The 27,450-nt window shown below is 40.2% G+C and overlaps 1 protein-coding gene across 2 annotated transcripts in view; it reads right to left on the minus strand.

The window, feature by feature from the left end:
- PACRG (parkin coregulated) overlaps window positions 1–27,450 on the minus strand; it is a 600,857-nt gene that overhangs the window by 220,958 nt on the left and 352,449 nt on the right. For both annotated transcript variants that reach the window (XM_017869560.1, XM_017869561.1), the window contains exon 4: window positions 11,094–11,243. In XM_017869560.1, the coding sequence (XP_017725049.1) occupies window positions 11,094–11,243 (150 nt within the window). The remainder of the gene's footprint in view (window positions 1–11,093; window positions 11,244–27,450) is intronic.

Raw genomic sequence — 27,450 nt, forward strand, 5'->3', positions numbered from 1 at the left:
TGGGCCTTCCCTGTGGTGCAGAATGGAAAGGCCGAGGCAGCAGGGCTGGAGGCCGGGCAGCACGCCGGGTGATCAGTGCACGGCATGGGAGTGCGTTTCTCATGGCGAGCGTGCACTGGTGGGGGCATTTTTGACCCTGCGTGATCGGGATCCAGAAGGGCCCAGGGATCCCCGCGCGAGAGGCTGAGGCCAATGCAGCTGCAGGGCCGTGGGAGCCGGACACGGGTCCCTGCAGGGGAGGCCGCGGTGGGTTCGGGCCGAGCCATAGCCGCCTCTACCGGGCTGTCCTCGGCCCCTGGAGCCGCCCTGGAGTCCAGGCAGCCAGGGCTGCTGCGTCACTCCCGCCCTCCCGACCTCTGCTGCAGGGAATTCCTACACAGAGGCAGGGAGAGGCGAGGCGACACAAGCCAGTCCCTCTGCGAGCTCCTGGCCCGGAGCCCGTCCGCACTGGGCGGGGAGGGAAGTTCTGAGAGTGAAGCAAGCTCGGCGTTCCCACCAGTCTCTGGAAGAGCACGTGCGATTCAAGGAGCCTGGGAACTCAGGGGAGGGCAGAACAGTTTGCTCACCCTCACTACCCACCCTGGGGTACCGCAGTGGCAGGGAAAGGCTCCTCCACCCAATCAAGCTTAGCGTTAGCCTCTCACCCGCTTCAAACGGACCTTTTAACGATGGTATGAATAGTGATATTCAACATAACAATTACCCTTAGTGACATTCTTATTTTCTCTGCAATGTCCACAAAGAGACCTTGAAAAAGTCATTAGTTGGTGCTCACGGAAGATTTGCATATAAAGGAAAATCAGAATGAACTCTTAATTATCAGCAAATCCAGCATAGATGATATTTTAGGGGACTTAAAAACTACAAATTATGAGCTGACTGAACAGAGAAGCCTCCTTAAATTAAAGCTTTAGAAATTGCTATTTGCTTTCTTGCTCAGATTAAGTAAAACTTTCTGTTGCATAAATAGAAAAGAACGCTGTTTTCTCTTGGGCGAATATCTGCATGCCTGCTCATTTGGGGCCCATCTTGAGTGTTTAAATACAGTAAAGCATATTATACAGATTTCTCTAGGCAGATCTGTAAGACCTTAGCTGAATTGGTGGCAATTCTGATTGGGAAATGTGCCAGTTCCCAGCTTGCAGGAAGGATGTCAGTGGCCAAGCGCTAGAAACCAGCCGCAACCCAGCTATTTTTTCTGTGGATTCCTGTTGCGGTACCTCTGAGGGGTGGAGGGATGGCAAGGTGTCAGAGGCGTTTAAATCAGAGCAACTCCATCTTAAATAGAAGCTGGGTAAAGTGAGGCTGAGACCTACTAGGCTGCATCCCCAGACAGTGAAGGGATTCTAAGTCACAGGGTGAGATAGGAGGTTGGCATAAGACACAGGTCATAAAGACCTGGCTGATGAAACAGGTTGCAGTAAAGAGGCCGGCCCAAACCCACCAAAACCAAGATGGCGACGAGAGTGACTTCTGTTTGTCCTCACTGCTACACTCCCACCAGCACCATGACAGTTTACAGATGCCATGGCAGCGTCAGGAAGTCACACTACACGGTCTAAAAAGGGGAGGCGTGAATGATCCACCCGTTGTTTAGTATATCATCAAGAAATAACTGTAAAAATGGGCAACCAGCAGCCCTTGGGGCTGCTCTGTCTATGGAGTAGCCATTCTTTTATTCCTTTATTTTCTTAATAAACTTGCTTTCACTTTACTCTATGGACTTGCCCTAAATTCTTTCTTGCGTGAGATCCAAGAACCCTCTCTTTGGATCTGGATCGGGACTGCTTTCCTGTAAGAAAAGCACACATTTCAAACATGGCTTTGAAAACAGGTCCAGCCAAAAGCCAGTTGTCCCAACTGTCACCCGGCATCTGGGCTCTTCCGCCTGTTGAGGGGGGATACAAGAAACAGGACCTCTACCCAGCAAGGCAGATTGGGAATAACTGGAAGGTGCCAGCCCTCTGTTCTTCTAGTGGGAGCGGAGTCAGGGGAGATTACTGAAAGGATGGGATGTCTGAGTATGGATCTGAAGGGAAGAGCAGAGATATCTCCCAGGGGTCCCTGGACTGGCAGTAGGACAGCTTGCAGGCTGAGAAGCAGGCTTCAGATCACATGGCCTGTTCCACACACAGGCAGGGGGTACGAATGCCAGTTCGAGCTTCATCCTGAGCTGCTGTTTCCATACTGCAGTTCCCTTTGAGGACTGAACTCTGACTTTTTACTTCTCTTGCCCAAATTCCTATCTAAGGGACCTGGGGAGTTACGCCCCACAAACCATAAAATCTCATCAGAGAGGTTTCATTTAAACCTATATAATGTGGTTTACTTTCCAGCCTGACTCTGGCATCACTTCACATGACAGACAAAGAAGAAAATCAAAATATTTCACCCCAAAATATGTTTCTTTGCCATATTTTGAAATGGCCTGAAAAGTCAGTTTAGGGGGGAGAAAGTTGTACCTGTAAAGAAACTCTATTAACATAATAGATCCTTCCCCATTCCGTGCCCTCCCAATCCTGAAGAGATTTGCTGAGAGTCTAGCATCTTTTAAGGGTCTGATTAGGAAACATTTGCCAACTTATTTTCTCTAAGGGCACCACCTGTGAGACTTCATCTACATAATAAGAAACCTGGTTTCCACAACCCCTTATCTTGACCCAGACACTCTTTTCGGTTGATTCCAGGTGTTTAGACAATAACTTAAGTCTTTCAACCAATTGCCAATCAGGAAGTCTTTGAACCCACCTATGTATGACCTGTAAACCACCACCTTTCTGGACCAAACCAATGTATACCCCACACATATCGATTGATGTCTTTTGTCTCCCTAAAACATACAAAAACCAAACTAACTCAACCACCATAGGCACATGTTCTCAGGACCTCCTTAGACTGTGCCTTGGGTCATGGTCACTCATATTTGGCTCAGAAGAAGCCTCTTTAAGTATTTTACAGAGTGTGACTCTTTTTGTTGATACTTTTCATCACCATTTCAGAACCAATGAATGGGATTCTCCTACACAAGCCATTCTAGATACACCACATTTGCCACTGGTCTAGAAACAATGGGGATGTTCCTGGGCCATGAACCTGTCTGCAACTCAGTATCCTCCTGGAAGTCTGATCTCTTCAGGTAAAGTTGCATAAGTGGGGACAGTGGTAAAGCCAGATGCTGGTGAAATGGGGATGCCCAGAAAAAACTTGGCCATGACAATTTGGAAATATTTATACAGAGAAACCACAAATATAAGGGCCAAAACGGAACACAGTGGAAAGAGGTTGGGATTTCACTAGTTCACTGGGGCAGGCAAGTGAACCTGTTGATACAGTCCTGTGTGTAGGTCACTACTCAGCCCTCCTTTGCAATGACATGAGAGGGCCAGGGAAGGAACTAAACTGTCTTCGGGGGAAGGGAGAGCTGAGCAGTGAAAGTTTGTTTGGGTTGGAATATTTGCAATTAGGAATTATTAGCATCTAGAAATGAACTTTGCATTGCATTTCTGACTGCTGGCATATGGGAAAGATATTGATTACTGAATATTTCATATCTAGATATTAATAATCATCTTAGATATTAATAATGATTAATAATCATCTTAGATATTAATAATGATATTAACTTAAACAGATTTCACTTAATTTTCTTGGAAGGACCATATAAAGCCACATATATTCAGTTCTCTCCATAACATAAACCCTGTGCGGCAGGTAGGAGACATTTACCTAACATGCTAGTTTCAAAGCACTTACCCTCAATTCCACAGTTCATTCCCCTTCTTCTCTCCAAGTAGATACTCCTGAAAAATGACCTTCTTATAGTTCTCTGCAGGCCAATGAACTTCTTTAATCCTCCCAATAACTTCCTTTTTAAATTACGGAGACTAAGGCACAGAGTTGTTACATAACCCATCAAAAGTCACAGATGGCAAACAGAGTTTGAACCCAGAAAAACTGCAGCCAGAGCCTTCGCTCCTCAGTGCTGTGCTCGGCACCCTCACGCTTTGTCCCATTTCTTGTTTCTCCACAAATTATTCCATGTGCCCAAAGCATCTTGCCCTGCCTTGTCCACCAGGTGACCCATATTTATTGGTCCAAATCCCTTTAGGGACAGAGTGGCCTGAGCCTCTTGCCCAGCTGGTTTGGGCCGGGACAGGCCCAGGTGACATTGGCCTCACCGTGGCCAGGTTCCTGGAGACTGAGCTGGTGCAGCAGCACCCAGGGGTGCTGCTATGGGATCCCCAGGGCAGCATCCAGAGCTGTTGGAAGTGTGAGCTTCCATCTCTGGTTAGTTTGCAGCATTACTGAAGAAGAAGAAAAACATCAATTCCCTGCATCTCCCCTAAAACTTATCCAGGTCCAGTTTCCTTCTTAACTAAACAAACCCCTCCTGCTGAAAGGAAAAGGCATGACATTTTTGTTGTTGAAAGAAGGAGTTTTCATTCATCCGTGCAGAGCAGGCTCAGTATCAGTAGTTATGGCAATGTGAGGGAGTGAAAGGAACATGAAACCTCTACCTTTATTTATCAAAGATGAGATTTTTCTCTCCACAAGCTGTTGGAAAGAGGTAGAGCATCTGGACTGGATTGAATAGTGTCTCCCCCAAATTCCTGTCTTTTCCAGAACTTTAGGATGTGGCCTTACTTGGAAATAGGGTCACTGCCAATGTAAGTAGTTAAGATCAAGTCATATTGGAGTATTGGAGTAGGGTGGGCCCTGAATCCAATCCTTATGAGGACTGGTATTCTCAGAGGAAGAGGAGAAGAGACATGGAGACAGATGCACAGGAAAAAAGGCCACATGAAGGTGTGGCGGGACTGGAGTGACGCGTCATCCACAAGCCAAGGAGCTCAAGGACAGCAGGAACCTCCGGAAGCTCAAGGACGGCTGGCACCTCCAGAAGCCAGACAGCAGGAAGGAGGCTTCCCCGGAGTCTGCAGTAAGAGCCGGCCCTGTCTACACCTTGATCTTTAACTTGTAGCCCCCAGAACTGGGAGACGATACATTTCTGTTGTTTAAGCCACTCTGTGTAAGATAATTTGTCACATGGCTCCAGGAAGCTAAGAAACAGCCTTCAGAACTGGATTCGCATTTCTTTAGTCATTGCCCTACCTGGTTACAGACAACTCGGAATAATCCGCCCCTCTGGGCAGGCGCAACCAGGAAGGTCTACAGAGGAGACTGCATGGAGATGTAATTCAGTTTGTGACTGACCCCACTCCCTCCATGGTGCTTTTTACAAGTGGATTAGGGTTGAAAATAGACTCAAATGTAGCAGTCTCAGTGAAGAGGAAAGGCATTTAACCTCATAAGCATGTGTAGGTTTCACCTTGGTAAAGAGGTCTTTATGGGCTGACCACGCGTGGGGGCATCAGGTGAGGGAGGCCTGAGCCCTTCCCAGGACCATCTGCTGTCCTGGGCTGCCCTCTTAGATCACTGCACAATCATCTCTTTCTGCAGAAATGAGTCCTCCATCCCCATCCTCAAAGATTTTCCAGGCTTTGAGAGCTCTGCTTATAGAGAACGCTTGGAAGAAGTAGGGATATTGCACTTGGAGAAGTAAATACCGAGGGGGAAGGAAAGTTTTCTATAATTTCCCGAAGGCTTGCTATGTGGAAAAGGATTAACCATTGTGCTGTGCAGTTTAGACAAGGGAGGTGAACCAGATGGAAATGTTAGGTGTAAATTTCCTTTCAAAACAGGAGCTGGTTTGTACTTTCTTTGGAAGTACAACAGGTTACCCCATGAAGTAGTGTGGCCGCTTGGACGATACAGAAGAAATAAGTACTGGTTGTGTAGACTGAGTTAGTGAACTGATTTCACACAAGCACATATTAGGTACCTGATTCTACTAGGTGTGCCAAGCTCTATATAAGAAAAGGAAAGACCAACACAAACATTTTGCCTTCGTGGAAGTAATGATTGTATAGTTTGGTAAACTGGATATACTCTTAGACCAAAGGACCCCTATGTGGATCTTCCAACTTTATAATCCTAGGATTCTGTGTAGATGAATGAGTTAAGTGTGCATGGAGGAAGTGCTCAGAGAGACTAGATATATGCATGACAATTCCAAATCTAACGTTCAGAAATGTTGGAAGCAGCAGTTCTAATAATTTCTTCAGTTAATTTAGGGTAATCTCATGGTTCAAATTTAACACATTTAACCATTTCAAAGGAACTTCGAAGCAAATTTCTAAAATGTAAATCATGAACGCAAAGTTGTTCAGAATTCCATGGGGAATGAACCTTAATTCCAAAATTAAATGTAAATCTCTGTGAGGAGAAATAACCTTTATATACATCAACTATGAGACAGAAAAACTGAAAGTTTTGTTGCTGCTGTTGTTTGGTAAACAGTCCATTCCCAGAAGTTCATCAACGTTTGAAAAGAGCATGAGAATTGGTCCCAGAGAACTCACAGGAATATCAAGGAGGGTTATCAAGGAGGGTTTGAATCAGGTTGACTTATAAGGCCTAGGTTCTCATTAGAAGTTGTTTTAAAAGACGATCAGCATAAAATAATTACTTCTATTTTTTAGAAGCCATTTAAATTATAGGTCAAAGATGTGGTACAAACATCCTAAAATTTTGCAAACTTCAGGCATCCTCATTCCCTATATATTTTAATGTGCCTGCATCTGAATTAAAATGTTAAGTCTCTTTAATGAACTTTTTATTAGTCTACAATGGCATACATCTTAGAGTTATCTTAGATAAAGCCAAGCTATTTGATTTCTACAAATGTGGGGACATGATATTTCATTATTATGTTTACTTTTGCATATTTCATGACATAAATTTACAACATTATCAGAGTCTCTGATATCTGGAGTCTGAAATCTTTTAGGTAGGGATTGTTTAGAACTATTAGTACTGTTAGAAAAGAACCAAAATATGGTAAACAGGCCTATCGGAGAGCCCTAATCTGCTGGCAGAGCCCATATTCCAGCTGTAAATGCTTTAATGCCATTTATTGGCTCATGCTCCTTAAATGTAATACTCTGCATCATTAATTTCGTAGTTTCTTCTCTGAAAGCTATAAATTGAAGATTCCTATTGTTTTAATTTTCTGTAACCTTTGATAACATTTGTGAAAGAACATAGGAAAGAATAAATTGCTATTGGCTGTATGACAAATGCATTCAAGGAATATTTTGTAGAAACTCCTCTTTCTCTTTCGCCTCAAAGCAGTCACTGGAAAGACAGCATGTTTTACGTCCAAAAGTCACTGTTTAGAATGCAAGGAAATCAGCTCAAAAGCTTAGATAGCAGTTTGGTTGTTCCGAAGAGGACCCTGGCCCAGGCTTTCCTTGTCTGTGCCAGAGAGGGGTTTCTCTTTTTCAAATACGATGCTCCCTAAACACCAGTCACATATTCAAGCTGAAAGATTGTGCCAGAAAAGAATGGATTTGAAAACCTGTTACCGGTGAATGAATCTGAGTCTTTGACTTGTTTGGCCACTCGCCCTGCATTTGGCAATTAGAGGCAAAATGATCCACTTGAAGCAAAGGCACTGTTGCAGCTGGTGAGACCAGGAGGCCACGGCCACTCACAGGTTCACAGAGGGCCAAGTGACGGGTCACCCAACGAGAGAGCGCTATGGGCCACACACAACACTTTCAGTTGCCTGGTTATGTTGTTACAAAATAATTCATAGAGCATGATATTCTTCTATAATATATACTACTGTATGTGTATAATTTTGTATACGTATATAATGTTGTGTAATCATAATGGCTTCAGTCATGAACAATCATGTGTAATCAGTCATGGACAGGCTCTGTGTGAAGGGGCCCTGAACACCTTGTCTCTAATTATGCCCACCCTAATGAAAAGTCGTTACGATGTATATTTTGTGCAGACAAAAAAATTGATGATTAGAGACTTTAAGGGATTTGCCTGAGGTCACAGCTTTTCTGGTTCTAAAATGTTACTGTTTAGTCTACACTACCATTCACATCTCAGATTTATCTGTTCTTGTTTTCACTACAGCCTAATTAAACTCTGTGAAAAATACTATTAACAAACATGAGTATACAGCCACTCTCTCTGCTAGAACAGCAATGATCTAGTGGGGCTGGCTCTAAGTTTTCGTCGTTCTGATCGTGTAGACGGGGCCTGAATTGGTGCTGTGAGCATGGACTGTTCCTCCCTGCCCTACTTGATTTCCAACTGGTCCTTGAAAAGACTGGAAGCCTGGGCTCCTCCCGTGGGCCACTGCCACAATGTCCAGGTCCCTGGCTCTGCAGCCCCCACTGCTTATTTCAGAGGAAGTTCGTGCGACATTAAAACGGGAGACATTGTAGAAACCTCGGGCAGTAGAACTCATCTAATGTTTGCTCTTCGAGCGGATACTGACAGACAGACAGGTCACTGTATTTGAAAGAATATTTTCTCTCATTCTTTTTTGTCACTTGTATCTGGTCTCATTCTAAAAAGAATTTTGTAGTGGGACTTGAAAGAAATATTTTGAATCTGAGTTTAACGAGACATTGATTTACATAAAAGAGAAGTACAAAAAAGAGGAAATACAGAAACGTGCAATTGTTCTCTAATACATTGAAATTTAGGATGAGTTTTTTCTAACACTACATACTGTCAATTTCTAATGTAATTTTAATTGTAAATAATTATATCTGTTACTAAGGACATCTGCTTAAATAAAATAAGTATATATCATTTTGTGATCTATGTCATAAAGCAGGATTTATTAAAATGTTATTAAAGCTAAATCATTTTTTCTAGTGAGAATTCTAATGGAATTGAAAAATCCTGTGATAAGCTTTTTTCCTGAAAGAATTGGATCTAGGGTAACATAGCTACTTTAAGGAACAGTTTTGAGTTTTACAGCTAGAATGCTACAATTTCGTAGCAGGACCCTTTGAAAATACAGCAAACTGCAGGCTGGCATTGTTGTGACAGGTTTCTAAGATAAGTAGAAAATGAACCTGAAGATAATATTTTTCCCTTCAAATGTCGAAAAATGTTAAGCAGAAAAATAATTTAAATGTAGAATTCCTGATGCACGCATTTAGAAAGACTCCAAAAGAATTAGCTGAGTTTGGAACCAATTAAGGACTATAGTATGAACTTTAAATTTCCCACATTGATAAAATCTTACTAGGGATTTATTCTTAAAGTCAATCATTTTCTTTGTTCAGTATATGAACACCTGTGAGTTAAAGATTTAAAGAAAAACTATAATGAGAAAGCAGTAGAAACCAATTGTTTTGTTTAATAGTCTAGAGCTCCCAACAAGATTTATCTGTCTTTGTGGCAGCAATATTTATCCATCTTTATAGATCTCCTTGAGGATAAAGAAAGATTCTAATTGCCCTTTGAACATGACCGATTTTCTACTTTTATACAGGGATACAGAATGATGCTTAGATATAAGTTCTAGCTTTTATTGTGTGATCAACAAAAGCATTAAAGCAGTGTTGCAGCAGTTACCTCTTCCTAGATACTCAGGCAAGAAAAGGGAAATATGTTCAGTCTCATCTTCTATGATCATCAAGTACAGAAACAAACGTCCGCATGGGAGAAAAGCTACAAGAGGCAACTTTACAACAATTAAATGGAAACAGTAATAGTACATGCATCATAGGTTTGCATGAGGATTACTGAGGAAGTATTGGTGAATCGCACCCTTCAAAAATGTTAACTAAGACTTTTTGGGTGGCTGTTCCCTGATGCTTCCATCTCTTTAAGGATGCTACCATCTCTATCAGAACATCTTTATCTCTATCTCCCTCAAGTTACTAGAATCTAAATACAAGGTGTGCAGTTAGAGTTTCTTTTATGGACCTTAGTTGAACAAGGTGCACATCTGGAGTCTCCCATAACTTCATGGATATTTGCTGCTACTGTATAGTAAAAGTATGAACTATGAATGAAGACTATTTAAGTATTTTCCAAAAGTAGGAATGTTATTACTAAAACATTAAGTTTTGACAATAAGAGACTCAATTCTTAAAACCCAGTTATTACTTTGCTTAAAGACTAACCATCTTGCCTGAATGTCCACCTTACCCACAGCTCTTCAGACAATTTGAGCAGAATACCATTGCAAGCACTCCATTACAGGCATTTGTAAGCTCCTGTAACTCTAGTTTGAAGTCCTTTTTCTAAACATGTATAGTATAAAACATACAAGCCGGTTCTACTATTGAAAGAGAGCTAAGAGCTTTTTGAGAATTCCATGATTTCCTGAATAGTCTATGCCTGAAGCAGACGTAATAGCAATTGAGTAATAATATAAAAAATAGCGATTCTAAACAAAAGTCTGTTTGTGGCAGGAGCTGCCGTAAACTTAGCTTCTTGTTTGATTTTTTTCTTGAATGTATGATGAGCAGATCATGTTGCAAAAGTTTCATTCAGTGCTCCATTAAATTACTAACTTATTGATACCACTGTCAGGAAATAACTTCAATGTTGACTTATACCATGCATGTGAGAAGTATGGAACTTCAAAATTAACAACAACAAAGAAAATTAGGAAATCACACTCCTAATGAATAGATGTACATCCGCTGCCTGCCAAGGGTCACCAAAAACTTGCTAATATCTTTGTTAGGGTAAAATAGAACCATCTGACTTCATCTGTGTTTTCCAAAGCTTATAGAATCATGCAAAAAATAAATGAATCATCAAAACCATTTATCAGGTTTTAATAATAGTGCTTAAAAATTCCTCTTAAACCAATGGAAAAAAACCGACTGAAATTGTAACAGAAAGTATCTAAAGGCAGAATCACTATCAAGAAAAAGAACAAACTCAAAACCTACCAATGTATTCAAAAGACCGTTAAAAAAACTTCACAATGTAATTATTGGAAGCTTGTAGAATGGCTTCAGCGCTTCTGTACTGAGTAAGTAAGCTGTACGTGAGGAGTAATAAACGAAATTGTTAATTTTACTGTTTCCCTAGGGAGTAGCTGGAGAAGGGGTGGGAATATGCTATTTAGATCTCCAAATGGATCGTAGTTTATATGCAATAATAAATCCTAAACGTGTTGCTAAGTAACTCTACTACAAATCACTCCCTTTTTCCTTGGCTTAAAAGACATTTTGACTCATGGGCTCACTCACCATTCATATTCTTAAAGATGTTCAGGACGGGGAGGATTTGACGGTAATAAGGCACCAAGGCCTTGCCCACCATCTCAGCTGACACAACCAGATGCTGGAGGACCTTGAGAGTGACACAGATGACCTGTCGGTTTCGGAGATTCAAGGCATCTATACGGTGAAAGAAGGACCAAGCAGAAAAGATTTTAATAGAAAGCTTCAATTCTACAAAGTTAAGGCGAAGTTGTCTTGTGGTTGCATTTAATTAAACTGCGCTCTACTGGGGACCAATGGGCCTTTATTATTACAGCTTTGGATGACACATTGCAACCCTGATGTTTTAAATGGAATCTTGTCTGATTACTGTTTATTCTCCTACCTGCACTGATTTCTCACCAGCCCTAGGAATGCAGCTCATTTTCCCCTCGTAGAAGAGGCCCGGGCCCTGAGTTGGATAAGCAGTATGAAAGACAAAACATCACTTAGTGTTGCTGGAATTAAAGGAACCTATGCGGGTTGACAACGGATACATTTTCATACAACAATCTCTTTCATGCAACAATCCACACCATTCTTAAAACCATTAATGTGGAACAAGCATTTATTTGGGAAGGAGGGTTGGGCATGGTGTTCAAAACTATAGGCTGGTTACAAACACCGAGAATATTCTTGGTAGAAGTGAACATAAAGTGACTATATTTAGGCCCTCAAGAAAGTAGGAAAGAAAAGCAAAATGTTTTAAAGTTCAGTTAGAAGGAATCAACACATAAGCTACAAGAGACCACAGGAATATGACAGTTTTAAAGAAAGAGTTCTGAGTGCAAAGTAACAAGCTGTACAGATGAGACAGAGCAAGAGATGCCACCACGTAGGGTCTGAAAGGCACCATTTGCCCCAGTGGAAAGTACAGGGCGTCAGGAATCAGGATGCTGATAACTGGCTGTGTGAGCTTGGCCAACTTACTGGCACTTTCTTGGCCCCAGTTTCTTCAATTATGGGAGCCTGTTATGCACTTTCTGAGATGGCTAAAAGTACCATGGTTTAAGTAGAAGAGCCAGATAAAACATCTATTATAGAAGGTCAAAAGTGCAATTAATAAAATGTGATGCCTCTGATGACTCCAAGAAGAAGTCAAGGGCTCTTATTTGTAAGATGTTCTACCTTCTAATGAAAAAGATTGACTATGACCTTAAAGCAGATGCCCCTGGGAAGGGGACAAAAGGACCCAGGCTACAAAAAGAAATGATGCTTTGGTCAATACACCTCTGAGGCAGTCCTGACATTGTTCTTGAGCTCCAGCTCACATTTCCATCAGCCTGGGTCTTGACAGCACCTCAAATTCAGTTTGTTCGAAAGACTAAATTTCCTCCCTGAACTTTCTTTTCTTCCCTATGTTCCTCATATTTAGTAAAGATAAACCTTGTTCCCAGTCACTCCAGGTCAAAGCCTGTTTCTCCCCCTTCGCATGCCTCATGTTACCAAATCATCTGGTTTTCCTTTTGCAGTATCTCTTGAATTTGTGTCTCCCTCTCCATCCTCACCAACACTCCTCTGGTCCTGGTCTCCATCCTCACCTCCTTTCCTCCAGTGCCAGTCTCCATCCTCCTCTCCTCTCCTCCAGTGTCAGTCTCTATCCTCACCTTTTCTGCTCCAGTTCCAGTCTCCATTCTCACCTCCTCTCCCTTGGTCCTTGTCTCCATCCTCACCTCGTCTTCTCTGGTCCTGGTCTCCATCTTCACCACCTCTCCTCTGGTCCTGGTCTCCAACCTCACCTCGTCTCCTTTGGTCCTGGTCTCCATCCTTACCTCCTCTCCTCTAGTCCTGGTTTCCATCTTCACCTTCTCTCTTTTGATCCTGGTCTTTATTCTCATCTTCTCTCCTCCAGTCCCAGAATCCATTTTCATCATCTCTCTTCGAGTCCCTGTTTCCATCCTCACTTCCTCTTCTCTGGTCCTGGTCTCCATCCTCACCTTCTCTCCTCTAGTCCTGGTCTCCAGCCTCACCTCCTCTCCCCAGGTCCTGATCTCCAGCCTCACCTCCTCTCCCCTGGTCCCAGTCTCCATCCTCACCTTCTCTCTCTGGTCTCACTCTCCATCCTCACCTTCTCTCCTCTAGGTCTCCATTCTTATTGCCATTCCTCTGGTTCTGATCCTTGGGACCCCTTCACTGGAGCACTGGCCTGATCTTGCACAGATCTCTTTTCTTTCTGTCTTTCTCCACTTCCCCAACCTGTCTTTCAAGGTACTGCTGGGTTAACCTCCCTCAAGCATATCTGATCATCTCACCACCTGCTAAAAGAGCTCAGAGCCCCCTACCCCCTTCCATTGGCTGCAGACGTTGTGAGGTGCTCTGAAGTGTTTTTATACCCCAGCCCCTAGTTTGTTGCTGAAAGGGATGAATCAGTCCCCACTTTATTTTTTAAAATTTTCTAGTGATTCCAGAGGAAATAGCTGCAAAACCGCTAAATGATACCTTATTTTCCTAGACTTATAACTGAGGATTTGGTCTAGTTCAAACTTATCCTAAGTGCTTCCTTTATGCCTGGCTAGTTTGAACTAAACCGAATCCTCTGTTAAAAGTCCCAGAATATAAGGTATCATTTAGCGGTTTCACAGCCATTTCCTCTGGAATCACTTGGAAGTTTTTTAAAAAAATGTGGTCAGATTCATCCCCCCTAGCAACGAACTAGGGTTTGTGGCATGAAAACACTTCAGAGCCCCCTACAACTTCTGGTCCAGTCCAGACTCTGTTCTTGTTTAGTTTGAAAGTAAATACAAATGTAATGAAAAGAGACGGCTCAGCCTTCACTCAGGGCACCAACCTAAATATAACCATAGAACTCAGCAGCACGATGGCTCATTACAGCAGCAGCTAGACACACTGCAGGACAAAACATATCTGCTGAAAAACAACTAAAATTAGAATGCTATCATTTAGCCTAAGAGCTGGAGTCATGAGATATTCAAGAACAAGGTTTCAGATCACCACGAGAAGATGAGGAGGAAGAAGGCACGCAGTGTGTTACATGGTCAGCAGTAGAGACTATCTGGTCTTATCCAATCTAAAAGCTGTTTTGCCTTTTTAGAATGGCAGGGGTTAGTGAGCCTTACTTACTGACAAGCTCAGGTTACCAGGAGAACTGGGAGGGCAGAAATGTTCTGAGGATTGGGGGCGGTTGACATTCTTTCAAAAAGTCTACCAACGATGCTCAACAGGTTTAGGCTTCAGGACTGCACACATCTGTGCATGATTCACAGCATCTGTAGCTAATATGCAGTGAGCACCAACATGTGCCAGGAATTAAACTGAGCACTTCACCTATATTAACTCACTTAGGCTTGCCTCACCAAATGTCTATTGACAGTGCACGTATTACACACCCATCACTGTTTTAGGAATTGGAAAGATGGAAACAAATGAGGTAAGCACACTATCAATCTCTCGGGGTTTACAAAATCGTAAGGAAGAAGATATTAAACAAGAATGACAAATGTGACAATTACACATAAGAAGGACAGGGTGTTTAAGCAGACAGTCAAGTCCCTCCCCTAGTCTAGGGTTAAGGGAAGGCTCCCAGATGCAGGAACAAAGCCCAGGGCTGAGTAGATGTCATTTACAGGAAGAGTTTCCAGGAGAGGAAGCAGCACGCTAGGGACTAGCTTCCCAGGAAGGAGTTCTTTCGCTGCAGGGGCTGCTCCAGCTTGGATGCATGAGATTCCCCTGGGGGATTGAAGACCTGAGATAGTAGAAAGATACCCTGGCTGGATGTGTCACTGGGAGTGTGTCTTTCTTGGGATCGTTTGGAAGTGCTGGGAAGGAATATGGAGGTGCATACGAAAGGAGGGTGAGGCTGTAGTGACCTTTCCCAAGCTCAAGAATCCCTGGGTCCCACCTTGCCTTATCAACCAAAGAGAATCAGATGTTTGAGATCCTGGGTTTCTTTATTTTCTCTTTATTCATCCCTCCCTCCCATCCCACTTCTTTAAAAGGACTCAGAGCCACATCTAGCTAAGGATTAGACACAGAACAGAACCACATGGGTGTGTTGTTTGCATTTTTGTATATATTAAAAGAAATGTATGACTGAGCACATACAGCCCTCACTCCATTTCGTAGGTTTTGTTTTTGTGTTTTCAAGAAAGCTGTTCTGTTGACACTATGAAGTCATTAGTAGGAGAGCCTATGGAAGGTAACAAAGCAATAACTACCTACATGTGGTAATTGCCGAAAAGGTTTTGGTGACCGCTGTGGTCACTGGATGCTGGCTTATCCCAGTGTTGTTCTTTCAGTGTGTGCCCGCCAAAGTTTGCAATAAAACAGCCTGGGTATGCTGATCTACTGCTAATGTGAGAGAAGAATTTTGTCCTGTAGAATATACTGGTATCAAGGAGTAAATTTATATATATATATATATATATATATATATACACACACACACACACACACACATGAACACACACACATATGTATATATGAGATATATGAGTAACACTAACATTAAATTTTTATCAGGTTTATGTCTGTATCTATGCCTAATTGATCATTTGGGTATGCATTAATAATCTCTCTCACAATGGATAATGATATTAACTCTTAGGAAATAGATTAGATATTAGCTATTAGGAAGCCCTGACTGAATTAATATGGCTGTGATAAACGTTATTGGATTGACAATGACCAAGAAGTAAAATGCCTGAACTGTTACGTGTAATGGCATCTAAAATGGAGCTCTAAGTCCTTCTAAATGGACAGGTAATGGCTCTAAAACTTCTGCAGTGGCTGTGAAACAAAGCCAGGATATGCACTATTTAAAAGCCTCTTAACTTCATCCAACAGGGATTTCTTACACTGCCCACTTTCTCTTCAGTTCCTCTATTTCTCTTCTTCATTCTCAGAGAATTAAGATACACCATGCAGTCGGAAGTCTTTTGTTCTGTCACAGTGGAATTAAAGTAAAAGATTTTTTTTTTTGGAAACAAAGTTCTTTTCCTTTGAAAAGTATGCTAACAGGTATAAAGAGAATATGATTTTGTAGCTTGAAAGAGAAGAGATGTGTTTATTCTTGTGTTGATGGGCCTGAAAGCTATTGTCAAGACATAAGCGAGGACTTTGAACTCAAGATTTAAGGTTTTGAAAAGGTTCTAACGTGAGGAGTCTACTGACATTATAGATCAACAAATGGAAACTTTCTATTCAGAAAATTGGATTTCTATTGTACTGCCTACTGGCTTTAAGTATAATAAACAAGATAGAGGCTTCAGATATAGAGAAATTGCTGAAGAATAAGGAAAAAATAATGTAAAGTCAATGGTGGTAAAAGTTATTTATCTTAAATGGTTATATGCTACATGTATAATTTTCTCAGGCATAAAATCCACTATTCTATGATTTTTTTGCAAAGTGAGGACTTTTTCTACTATTAGATATCATTTACTACTGTGGTTTCCTTCTCTGCTGCTTCTTTTAAAACCAGAAACACCCAACAAAAGGCAAAAGCAAACAAAATTCTAAAAAATATTTTTGACATATGCTTTAAATGTTAATAGCCATAATATACAAACAGCTATCACAACCCAATAAAGGATTGAATCTTCCAGTAAAAAAATGGGCAAGGCACATAAACAGACAATGCACAAATTAATACATAAAAATGAACATTTACTATTCTAGAATATTCAACTTGTGAAACCCAGAAAATTTGAGACAAGTCTCAGTTAATTTAGGAAGTTTATTTTGCCAAGGCTGAGGACGCGCCCGTGACACAGCCTCAGGACATCCTGACGACATGTGCCAAGGTGGTCGGGACACAGCTTGGTTTTATACATTTTAGGGAGACATGAGACATCAATCAATATATGTAAGAAGTACATTGGTTCGGTCTGGAAACGTGGGACAACTGAAAGCAAAAGCAGGAAGACTGGAAGCGGAAGCGGGGAGGGAGCTTCCAGGTCACAGAGAGGTGAGACACGAAGTTTCAGATTAGCCTCTCCGAAGAAGGCAAATCCGATCTGCATCTATCTCAGTGAGCAGAGGGGTGACTTTGATAGAATGGGAGGCACGTTTGCCCTAAGCAGTTTCCAGCCTGACTTTTCCTGAGTGATTTTGGGGGCCCAAGATATTTTTCCTTTCACAAACTTGATTGGTAATTTAACAAAACACGACTCCATAATTTTTAATATCATGTTAACACAAAGTTGTTGAAAATGTAACACTGTCAGTGCAGAAACAGGTTTGAGAAAAGAAAAGAGGTGCCCTCAAAGACACCATGTTATAAACTATTCCAACCTTTCTACGGAGCAGTTTGGCAATAAACCTAAAAGCCATACAAATGCATACAACGGCTAAGCCAGCAGTCTCACTTCCGGGTTGTTAGTCCAAGGATTTAGGCAAATGTGCCCAAAGCATTGTAGGAAAGAATGCTAAGTCCAGTATTATTGATAATTAGAAACAATCTAAATGTTCCAAGAACAATGAATTGTTTAAGTAAACTATAGTATATCTGCACAATGAAAAATTATAAAATTATTAGTCATCTGATAGAAAAAATAGCTTCAAATAGGAAAATGTTTAAGATACACGTGAGTAAAGAAGAAGATTATAAAGCATATTTGCACTCTGACCTCATTTTATAAAATAGAATGTAAACCGAATAAATACTAGAAAGTTGTGTACTGAGACGCTAACAGAAGGGAATATCTTTTCCACAGGCATATGTAGGCACAAGATTTTGTTCCACTAAAAGATAAGCACTTTAAAAAACTGCTTTCTAAAAAGTTATCAACATACTCTGCATATTTTTCTTTTGTTATTACATATTATTCTTCATGATTATAACTTTGTGTTTTAATATATCAGAATTCAATCCCTTTCTCATTGTTCTTTCTCAATATTCTCCTGATTATTTTTAACCCTTTATTTTTTGAGACAAACTTTAAGATAATTAGGTGAAATTGAAAATGTGCTTGGCCCTTTGGTAAAATTAGAGAATAATTTGGCAGACAATTGCCATCTTTACTACTGAATCTTTCCATTAGGAACATGATATCTCTTCAATTTTCTTGTCTTTAAGTTCCCCAGAAATGTTTTACAATATTTTTTCATATAGATCCTGCATAATTTTGTTAGATATACTCAAAGAAATTTTGTATTTTGTTGTTATTTGTGTAAAATTATTTAATCCCAACATTCTTTCTAAAGGTTATTGATAATATACACATAAAAGTACAACAAATATACAAGAAAAAAACAAACAACCCCATCAAAAAGTGGACAAAGGATATGAACAGGCATTTCTCAAAAGAAGACATTCATACAGCCAACAGACACATGAAAAAATGCTCATCATCACTCGCCATCAGAGAAATGCAAATCAAAACCACAATGAGATACCATCTCACACCAGTTAGAATGGCAATCATTAAAAAGTCAGGAAACAACAGGTGTTGGAGAGGATGTGGAGAAATAGGAACACTTTTACTCTGTTTGTGTGATTGTAAACTATTTCAACCATTATGGAAAACATTATGGCAATTCCTCAAGGATCTAGAACTAGATGTACCATATGACCCAGCCATCCCACTACTGGGTATATACCCAAAGGATTATAAATTATTCTACTACAAAGACACATGCACACGTATGTTTATTGCGGCACTATTCACAATAGCAAAGACTTGGAATCAACCCAAATGTCCATCTGTGACAGACTGGATTAAGAAAATGTGGCACATATACACCATGGAATACTATGCAGCCATAAAAAAGGATGAGTTTGCGTCCTTTGTAGGGACATGGATGCAGCTGGAAACCATCATTCTTAGCAAACTATCACAAGAAGAGAAAACCAAACACCGCATGTTCTCACTCATAGGTGGGAACTGAACAATGAGATCACTTGGACTCGGGAAGGGGAACATCACACACCGGGGCCTATCATGGGGAGGGGGGAGGGGGGAGGGATTGCATTGGGAGTTATACCTGATACAAATGATGAATTGATGGGTGCTGACGAGTTGATGGGTGCAGCACACCAACATGGCACAAGTATACATATGTAACAAACCTGCACGTTATGCACATGTACCCTAGAACTTAAAATATAATAATAATAAAAAATTAAATTAAAAAAAAGTATATGACTTTTGTATACTTACTTTGTTAACGGGCTTATTTAATTCCCTTACTGGATCTAATTGTTTTATAGTGAATTAAATTGGATTTTATATGTAATGATATTACCAAAAATACTGTTAAATTTGTGTTTGCTTTCTAATATTTATCTCTCCTTTTCTGGTCACATGACGGAGGCTAGACTTTCTAAAAGAAAATATAGGATTACAGTGCTGAGGGCAGGCATGTTAGTTTTTTTTTTTTTTTTTAATCATTCTTACGTATTTTAATATCTTATTTCATTTAGTGGGTAAAATATATGTAACACAAAATATGGCATTTACTCCCCCTACTTTTTTTTCTGAGACAGGGTTTACTCTGTCACCCTACCTGGAGTGCAGTGGCGTGATCACAGCTCACTGTAGCCTAATCCACCTGGGCTTAAGCGACCCTGTCACCTCAGCCTCCTGAGCAGCTAGAACTACAGGCACGCACCACCACACCTGGCTAATTTTTTTATATTTGTAGAGATGGGGTCTCATTATGTTGCCCAAGCTAGTCTCGAACTTCTGGGTTCAAGTGATCTGCCCTCCTTGGCCTTCCAAAGTGTTGGGATTTACAGGCATGAGCCACCATGCCTTTTAACCTTTTTTAAGTGCACAATTTAGTGGCATTAATTACATTTACAATGTTGTGCAAGTCTCACCATTATCTTTTTCCAAAAATTTGTCATCACCCACAACACTGTAGCCATTAAGCAAAGACTCCCCATGCCCCTGCTCTAGTCCCTGATAATCTACTTTTCGTCTTTATGAATTTGTCTATTATAGTGTCTTAAAGATTTTTATTAATTTTTCTGAAGTTAAAATATTTAATATTTGATGTTTTGGGCCCATTATAGCATTAGTTGAATTAGATTACAATGGATATAAATTTTGCTAGTTCAGGAGTGCTAACCATATAATTTTCTATTTTATAGAGTAGAATGAATTCAAAATATATTTTCAAACCAAATTTAGATTTCAAAATGGTGTAAATTTTTCTCCTTCCATAACAGAGCTCAATTGCTATATAAGTAAATATGACACAGCCTGATTTATGATATTCCTAGGCAATTAAAGTATGATCGATTTAGATCAGCTATTATCGACATGAAGTAAGCCTATAATAAGGATTAATTTTTTTTCTTTAATTCATTATTTTCAAGTTTCTCCTACTTGAAGTAAATGTCATACAAAAAATATTGATTGTTCTCTCAACACATATAGAATATGTAAAATATATAAATACCATAGCATGCCATTTAAGTATCTTTATGCAAAACTCAGATTTTCCACCGAAGTTTTGCCATTACAAGTGGCTGACTCTTTTTCAGTTTTTCAATAGAAATAGACCAAAATATATTCTTTCATGGCTGTAGAATATAATTTAGTATTTGGTGAAAGTGTTTGGCCATTCTCTCCATGACATACTTAGTTTTAAATGTAGATACATGATTAATGCTATTTGTTTGAGTAATTGAAAGTATTCAGTTACCAAAATGGTCTCCATGATGCAGTCCCTAGCATGATCTATTTGACACTCCCCATATTCCAGACACAGAGAATGAAACCTGAAGCATCATGTCATCCAACATACTCCTTTTTAGCCTTGTTGCCCAGGTTGTGCCTGCACTTGCTTACACACGTATGAGCACGTCTCACAGCAACTGAGAGTAAACCCATCAGCACCGTGGCACTGTCAGAGGAGGGGCAGGTTCATGTCTTTGGAGCACCTTGCTCCTCTGTACCTAAATTGCTGTCTCAGTTCATCTGCAAAGATAGGGGTGAAAACTGAAAGGGTGACCAGAGGAAGGAGTTAGCACCATTTTCAGAGTAAAAACCAAGACAATGCTGCATTATGTACCACTACTTCTAAGAATGCCTGCTACGTCTCTTCTGATTGAGAAAAGGTGTCTACATTTCCACAGGGTTCAGACAGTAGAAGTAGTGGAGTGTAAAGGAAGATACAATGTGCACAGGCTCTTCACAAAAGAAGACAAGAGATGTGCACAAAATACAAGATGGGCAAACAGACCAATTTCTAAGAAGGAGTCTGAAAACTACACACTGCTAAACCTGACATCAATAACTGGTGTGATTCTAGGACTGATTATTTAAGCAGGTGATTCAGGAGCTCCTAGGAAAACAGTAGTTGTTACCAGCAGTCAAAGTGAGCTCTCTGGAATAAGGCCAGCCAAACTAACCTCATGTATTCTAATATGCTTCCTCATAAAGGAGATCATAAATAAACTGTATCAGCAAAGCATCTGGCAAGGCCTCTATGGTTTTCCTTGTAGGGAAGATACAGGAATGGTTGAAAAATTAGGCTTTTTCTTTCTTTCTTTCTCTTTTTTGTTTTAAACTCTGTGAACAATTGTATCCAAGTAATATGCACTAATGATTATGCTACCAGCCCGTATAGCCCTGAGTAGGATACCTCATGTATCTACATTTGGCTCAGTCCAGTTTCCATCTAAAGTTTTTACTGTAACTTGGATAAATATTATAGAATTCAAATATGTCAATTTTTTTGATGACCCCAATTTAGAAGTCTGCAGAGATATGACCATGAAGGAAAACCAAGGATATAAAAATAATGTATTCTTATTGCCACCTTGATTTGGCACCATGCTAAATGTTCTATTTGTATAATCTCATTACTCCTTACAATGTCCCTGGGCAATCAGTTTTCTAATGCCCTGGGACAGTTAAAAGAGTTAGGTGGCCTAAGCCCACACAGCTGGTTAGTAGCAAGCTGGGATCCAGTCTGCACTCAGCATGCTTAGGCTCCTCACCCTCCCGGCATACCCACAGGCATGGGATACTAGTGTACAGCAGACCTGGCGTGTGCTGGCGAGAAATGTTCAAACATGTACAGCAAACACAGAATCTAGCATGGACTTTGAGCGGGCAGTCGAGACACCTGCTGTGTCCTGTGCTTTGGTGGCTTAAGGAATAAGCCACTACTAACAGTGATGGAGTGGGGTTCCATGGCACCTTCTGAAGAGCAAGGGGGCCCTGCAGTAGTGCTATTTCTGACTACAGCTCAGCCCCCACATGGGAGAAGTGAAGATTCTCAGTCTGAGGCTCTAGCCCGGGTGACTAAAAAATGTTGCCATAGTTTAGGCAGAGAATGATGATGATAATGATAACGATGACAATGATAACATTTATAACCTTATGTATTAGCTCATTTAATCACTGAAATAGCCCAATTAATTGGATGTCATTGTCCACCCCTCCCTTTTTTTTTTGAGACAAAGTTTCGCTCTTGTTGCCCAGACTGGAGCGCAGTGGCGCGATCTCAGCTCACTGCAACCTCCGTCTCCCAGGTTCAAGCAATTGTCCTGCCTCAGTCTCCTGAGTAGCTGGGATTACAGGCACCCGCCACTATGCCTGGCTAATTTTTGTATATTTTTAGTAGAGACGGGGTTTCACCATGTTGATCAGGCTGGTTTTGAACTTCTGACCTCAGGCGATCCACCCGCCTCGGCCTCCCAAAGTGCTGGGATTACAGGCGTGAGCCACCACACCCGGCCGTATTGCCCCAGTGTTATAAGTTAGGCCCCTGAGTCTCCAGGTAGTTAACTTGTATGATAGCAGTTATGCAGGAGAGTCGGAATTTTGATTAGGTAGTCTGACTTCAGAGCTTTTGCCCCTCAACATCACATTACGTTAGAAGAGTGATAGAATTGGTTTGTTCATTTATTTATTTGAGAGTGGAAAAGGGACAGTAAATGCATTTAGCTGGTTCTCTCTTTTAACGTACTGTGCCTTGCTGGCAGGGACAACTAAGCTGTCCATTCCCTCCATCTCTGCCACCTGCATCGTGGGTGCTGGATCACCCTTCCTCATTCCCCTGTTCATACAGGCGAGGCCTGAGGTCGATTCCTTCCTCTGGCGAGTGACCAGGCGAACTTCACTGTCTAAGACAATTCGAAACACTTTCTTTCTGTATCTGGTAACCAAAAGAATCCTAGGTCAGACACCTCTTTTCAATATTTTTTAAACAGATTAGACTTCTTTTCCAGAATTAAAATCATCACTTTTAAAATAATTATGATCACATTCAGAATAATTTACTTGGAAAATGTCAAGATAAGTAAAATTATCAGATTATGAGTAAAGGGTAATGCATTGCAAGTGTATTTGCTCCTTTCTTAGTAAATAGAAGTCTCAGAGTAATTTTTGTATTGTGATACGGATTCTCATATTTCATTCTTACTTGGTGGTGTTTTTCCCCACTGGGTGTTCCTTAACAGAGTATTTTGCTTGGTAAAATGTTCTCGCTCAGGTTTCTTCCACTGTGTCTGTGCATGCCTGCCCTTTACTGCCAGATGACCTCACCTTGTTAGAGCTCTCCTAATGAAGCCACCGTGTTATGGTCCGTCGATTTGTAAATCAGTGATATTTCCATAATTCTTTGCAACCAGGGTCACCTCTCCTCCTAGTAGGCCATTTCACAAAAGTATGTTGCTGCTCATAATAGAATCACATGAGGGAATGTAGATGAATCAACAGAAATGTACTCTCACCACTTAAATAATTCTTCTGATAAATGGAAAGCACTATATCATTATACCCTTCATTTGTCATTTCATATGAGAGAGTCTTACACGACAGTTTTTATAGAATATATAGTACAGTGGCAGGCCCAAATGGCCACTTCATGCTTTTGATTACGGCACCTATACAGATTTCAGTATAGACAGCAGTTATGTACCTTATTATATTAATCTTGCAAATATTTTGATGCATCTCTTGTGTACTAGCCAGGACATGAGATGCTGTGGGGATGTATTACTTTCTAACATTATGTTCTAAGTGACATAAGAGAGGAGCTATAAAGTTATGTTGGGGAGGGAAGGCAGAGTGGAGATAGGATGGGAGTTGAGGGTAGGGAGTAGAGAGGAGAATCAGAAGCAGCTTTACAGAACAATTCATATTGGACCTGGGCTTCGAAGGTCACTTAATGTTTAGGCATCTGGGGATGTGAGATTGGCCATTCTGAAAAATGAGCAAAGACACAGAATTAGAAAAGTGCAAGGCAAGTTCTACCACACAATCGGTTTGGCTAGAGTGCAGGGTGTATGAAGGGAAATAGTAAGAAATAAAGTCAAAAACATAATTTTCAGCCAGATAGTGGGAATCCTTGAAAGTCATGCCAAAGAATTTCAAGTAGGCCAACTATAGAGGGGAATCTGCCCTTGAAATTTGGAAGTGCACCTGATAAGGTTTGTGAGTTGAAAGCTTTTCTTCTAAGAGCTAAGATGTGTGGCCTGGGGCAGCAGAAAGCAGGTAAACTGACTTGGAGAGAGAGTTCTGGGCTAGAAGAGCAGGTAGAAAATTGGAAGAGGGGATCTTGGATGGGAGGGCCTCGCAGAGGGTGTAAGCAGGTAAACTCTGCCTTAGCTGACCTCTAAGAATTACACACATGGGGAGATTCCCAGTCATCCCAGAGGGTGAGCAAAAACTAGAAGATGACAAAACTGAAAATGAAAGAACTTCAGCTGTTGTCCACCACAGGGGAGATAAGATTTGGAGTCTGTGTCCAATTAATTGTCTGCCAGAATTAGAATCAACACTCTTCAGAGCAACATAACAGAATCCAGGGGCTCTAAAATGTATTCATAATGCCCTTATAGGATTGCACGTTGTGGCCCTGTTAAGGTTGGATGGGCCCTAGACTATGTCTGGCCAATGAATAGTGAGTAGAAGTGATATGTGCCCCTTCCAGGGTGGACCTTCTGAGCTCTTGTTTCCTGTGGTACCGAACCAGTAACAACTATCAGGCTGGGTCCCTAAGCAATGACAATGAACAGAACTTTGCTGCTAACCTGCAACAGACAGGTTGCACAGGTCAGAAATCTATATTTTTAATGTTTCAAGTAATTTATTGTTTTAAGTCCCTAAGATTTTTGGGATTGGTTGTTATTGAAATGTAACCTAGTTTATTCTGATTGATAAAATTCCCTGTATCAGATTAACGGAATTCCTTTCTATTCTCAGTTTGTTTTAAAAACATGAATGAATGTTAAATGTTATCAAATGTTTTTTCACCATTTATTAATCATTTTTTAATTCATTAATGTTGTAAGTTCACTTGATTGATTTTTCTAGTGTTAAGCCAATCTTATACTCCTGAAATAAAACCAAGTTTGTCATGAGGTATTATCATTTTTTATATATTGATGGATTCTATTTGTTAGTTATTTTGTTTAACAAATTTTCATTGATGTTCATGAGTGAGACTGTCCTGGAAGTTTCCTTTCTTATAACATCCATGAATATTGGTATCAAGGTTATGCTAGCTTTATGAAATGAGTTAAAGTAGTGTGTATTCTCCAGTTTTATTGTCTGGAAAAATTTGTACAAAATGATAATTATTTTTTTCTGTAGCCATTTGGTACAACTAACCAGTGAAGAAGCTATGAGAGCCTTGAGTTATTGTTGTGTGGGGAATTTTAATTACTGACTTAATTTCTTTATTTGTTATATTAGTGTTTGTATTTTAACTTATTTTCTATTTTTCGGTGTCAGTTTTGGTAAGTTATATTTTCCACCTTGATCATTTCATGAAAAATTCAAAGTTTTAGGGATAAGTTGTTCTTAATATACTATCATGATGTTTTCAACGTCTGTAGGATTTGTGTGACATTTCCTTTTTTATTTCTGATATTGGTTATTTCTGTCTTCTCTCATTTTAAATGTATTTATATATATACTTTTTGAGACAGGGTCTCACTCTGTGACCCAGGTTGGAGTGCCGTGCCCAATCATAGCTCACTGTAACACTGAACTCCTGGGCTCATGAGATACTCCAACTTCAGCCTCCCACTGTAGTAGCTGGGACTATAGGCAGCATCACCACATCTGGCTAAATCATTTTTTTTATTCTAAGTTTGCCAAATATTTATCAATGTTATTAGTAATTTCAAGGAACCAACCAACATTTGGTTTTTGGTTCCTTTAATTGTATGGTTGTTTTGGTATGTATTTTAATTTATTTTTGCTTTTATTTTTTGTAGGTACATAGTAGGTGCATATATTTATGGGTTACAATATGTATTTTGCTACAGATCTGCAATGTGTAATAATGACATCAGGGTAAATGAGGTATTCATCACTTCCAGCATTTATTCTTTGCGTTACTAATAATCCAATTATGCTCTTTTAGTTATTTAGAAATGAATGATTAAATCATTTTCAACTATAGTCACCCTGTTCTGCTAGAAAATACTAGGCCGTACTATTTCTAACCACTCTTTGTACCTCTAACCATCCCCACTTACTCCCCTCGCATCTGGTAACCATCCTTCTACTCTCTATCTCCATGAGTTAAATGGTTTTAATTTTAAGCACCCCAAAATAAGTAAGAACACGTGAAGTTTGTCTTTTTGCACCTGGCTTATTTCACTTTACATAATGACCTCCAGTTCCATCTATGTTGTTGCAAATGACAGGATCTCATTCTTTTTTATGACTAAGTAGCACTCCATTGTGTATATGCACCATATTTTTCTTACCCATTCATCTGCTGATGGACACGTAGGTTGCTTCCAAGTCCTCGTTATTGTGAATAGTGCTGCAATAAACATGGGAGTGCAGATATATCTTTGATATACTGATTTCCTTTCTTTTGAGTATATACCTAGGAGCAGGCTTGCTGGATTGCATGGCAGCTCTCTTCTAGTTTTTTTGAGGAACCTCCAAATTGTCTTCCATAGTGGTTGTACTAATGTACATTCTCACCAACAGCATATGAGGGTTGCCTTTACCTCACCAACATTTGTTATTGCCCTTGTTTTGGATAAAAGCCATTTCAACCGTGATAAGATATCTCATTGTAGTTTTGATTTGCATTTATCTAATGATCAGTTATGTCGATCACCTTTTCATATGCCTATTCACCATTTGTATGTCTTCTTTTGAGAAATGTCTAGTCAGATCTTTTGCTTATTTTAAAATTGGATTATTAGATTTTTTTCGTATACAGTTGTTTGAGCTCCTTATATATTCTAGCTGTTAATCCCTTGTCAGATGGATAGTGTGCAATTATTTTCTCCCATTCTGTGAGATGTCTCTTCACTTTGTTGATTGTTTCCTTTCTATGCAAAAGGTTTATCACTTGATGTGATCCCATTTGTCCATTTTTGCTTTGGTTGCCTGTGCTTGTAGGGTATTGTTCAAGAAATTTTTGCCCAGACCAATGTTCTGGAGATTTTCCC

Source organism: Rhinopithecus bieti, unplaced genomic scaffold (assembly GCF_001698545.2).
Source record: "Rhinopithecus bieti isolate Rb0 unplaced genomic scaffold, ASM169854v2 scaffold_3948, whole genome shotgun sequence".
Lineage (NCBI taxonomy): Eukaryota > Metazoa > Chordata > Mammalia > Primates > Cercopithecidae > Rhinopithecus > Rhinopithecus bieti.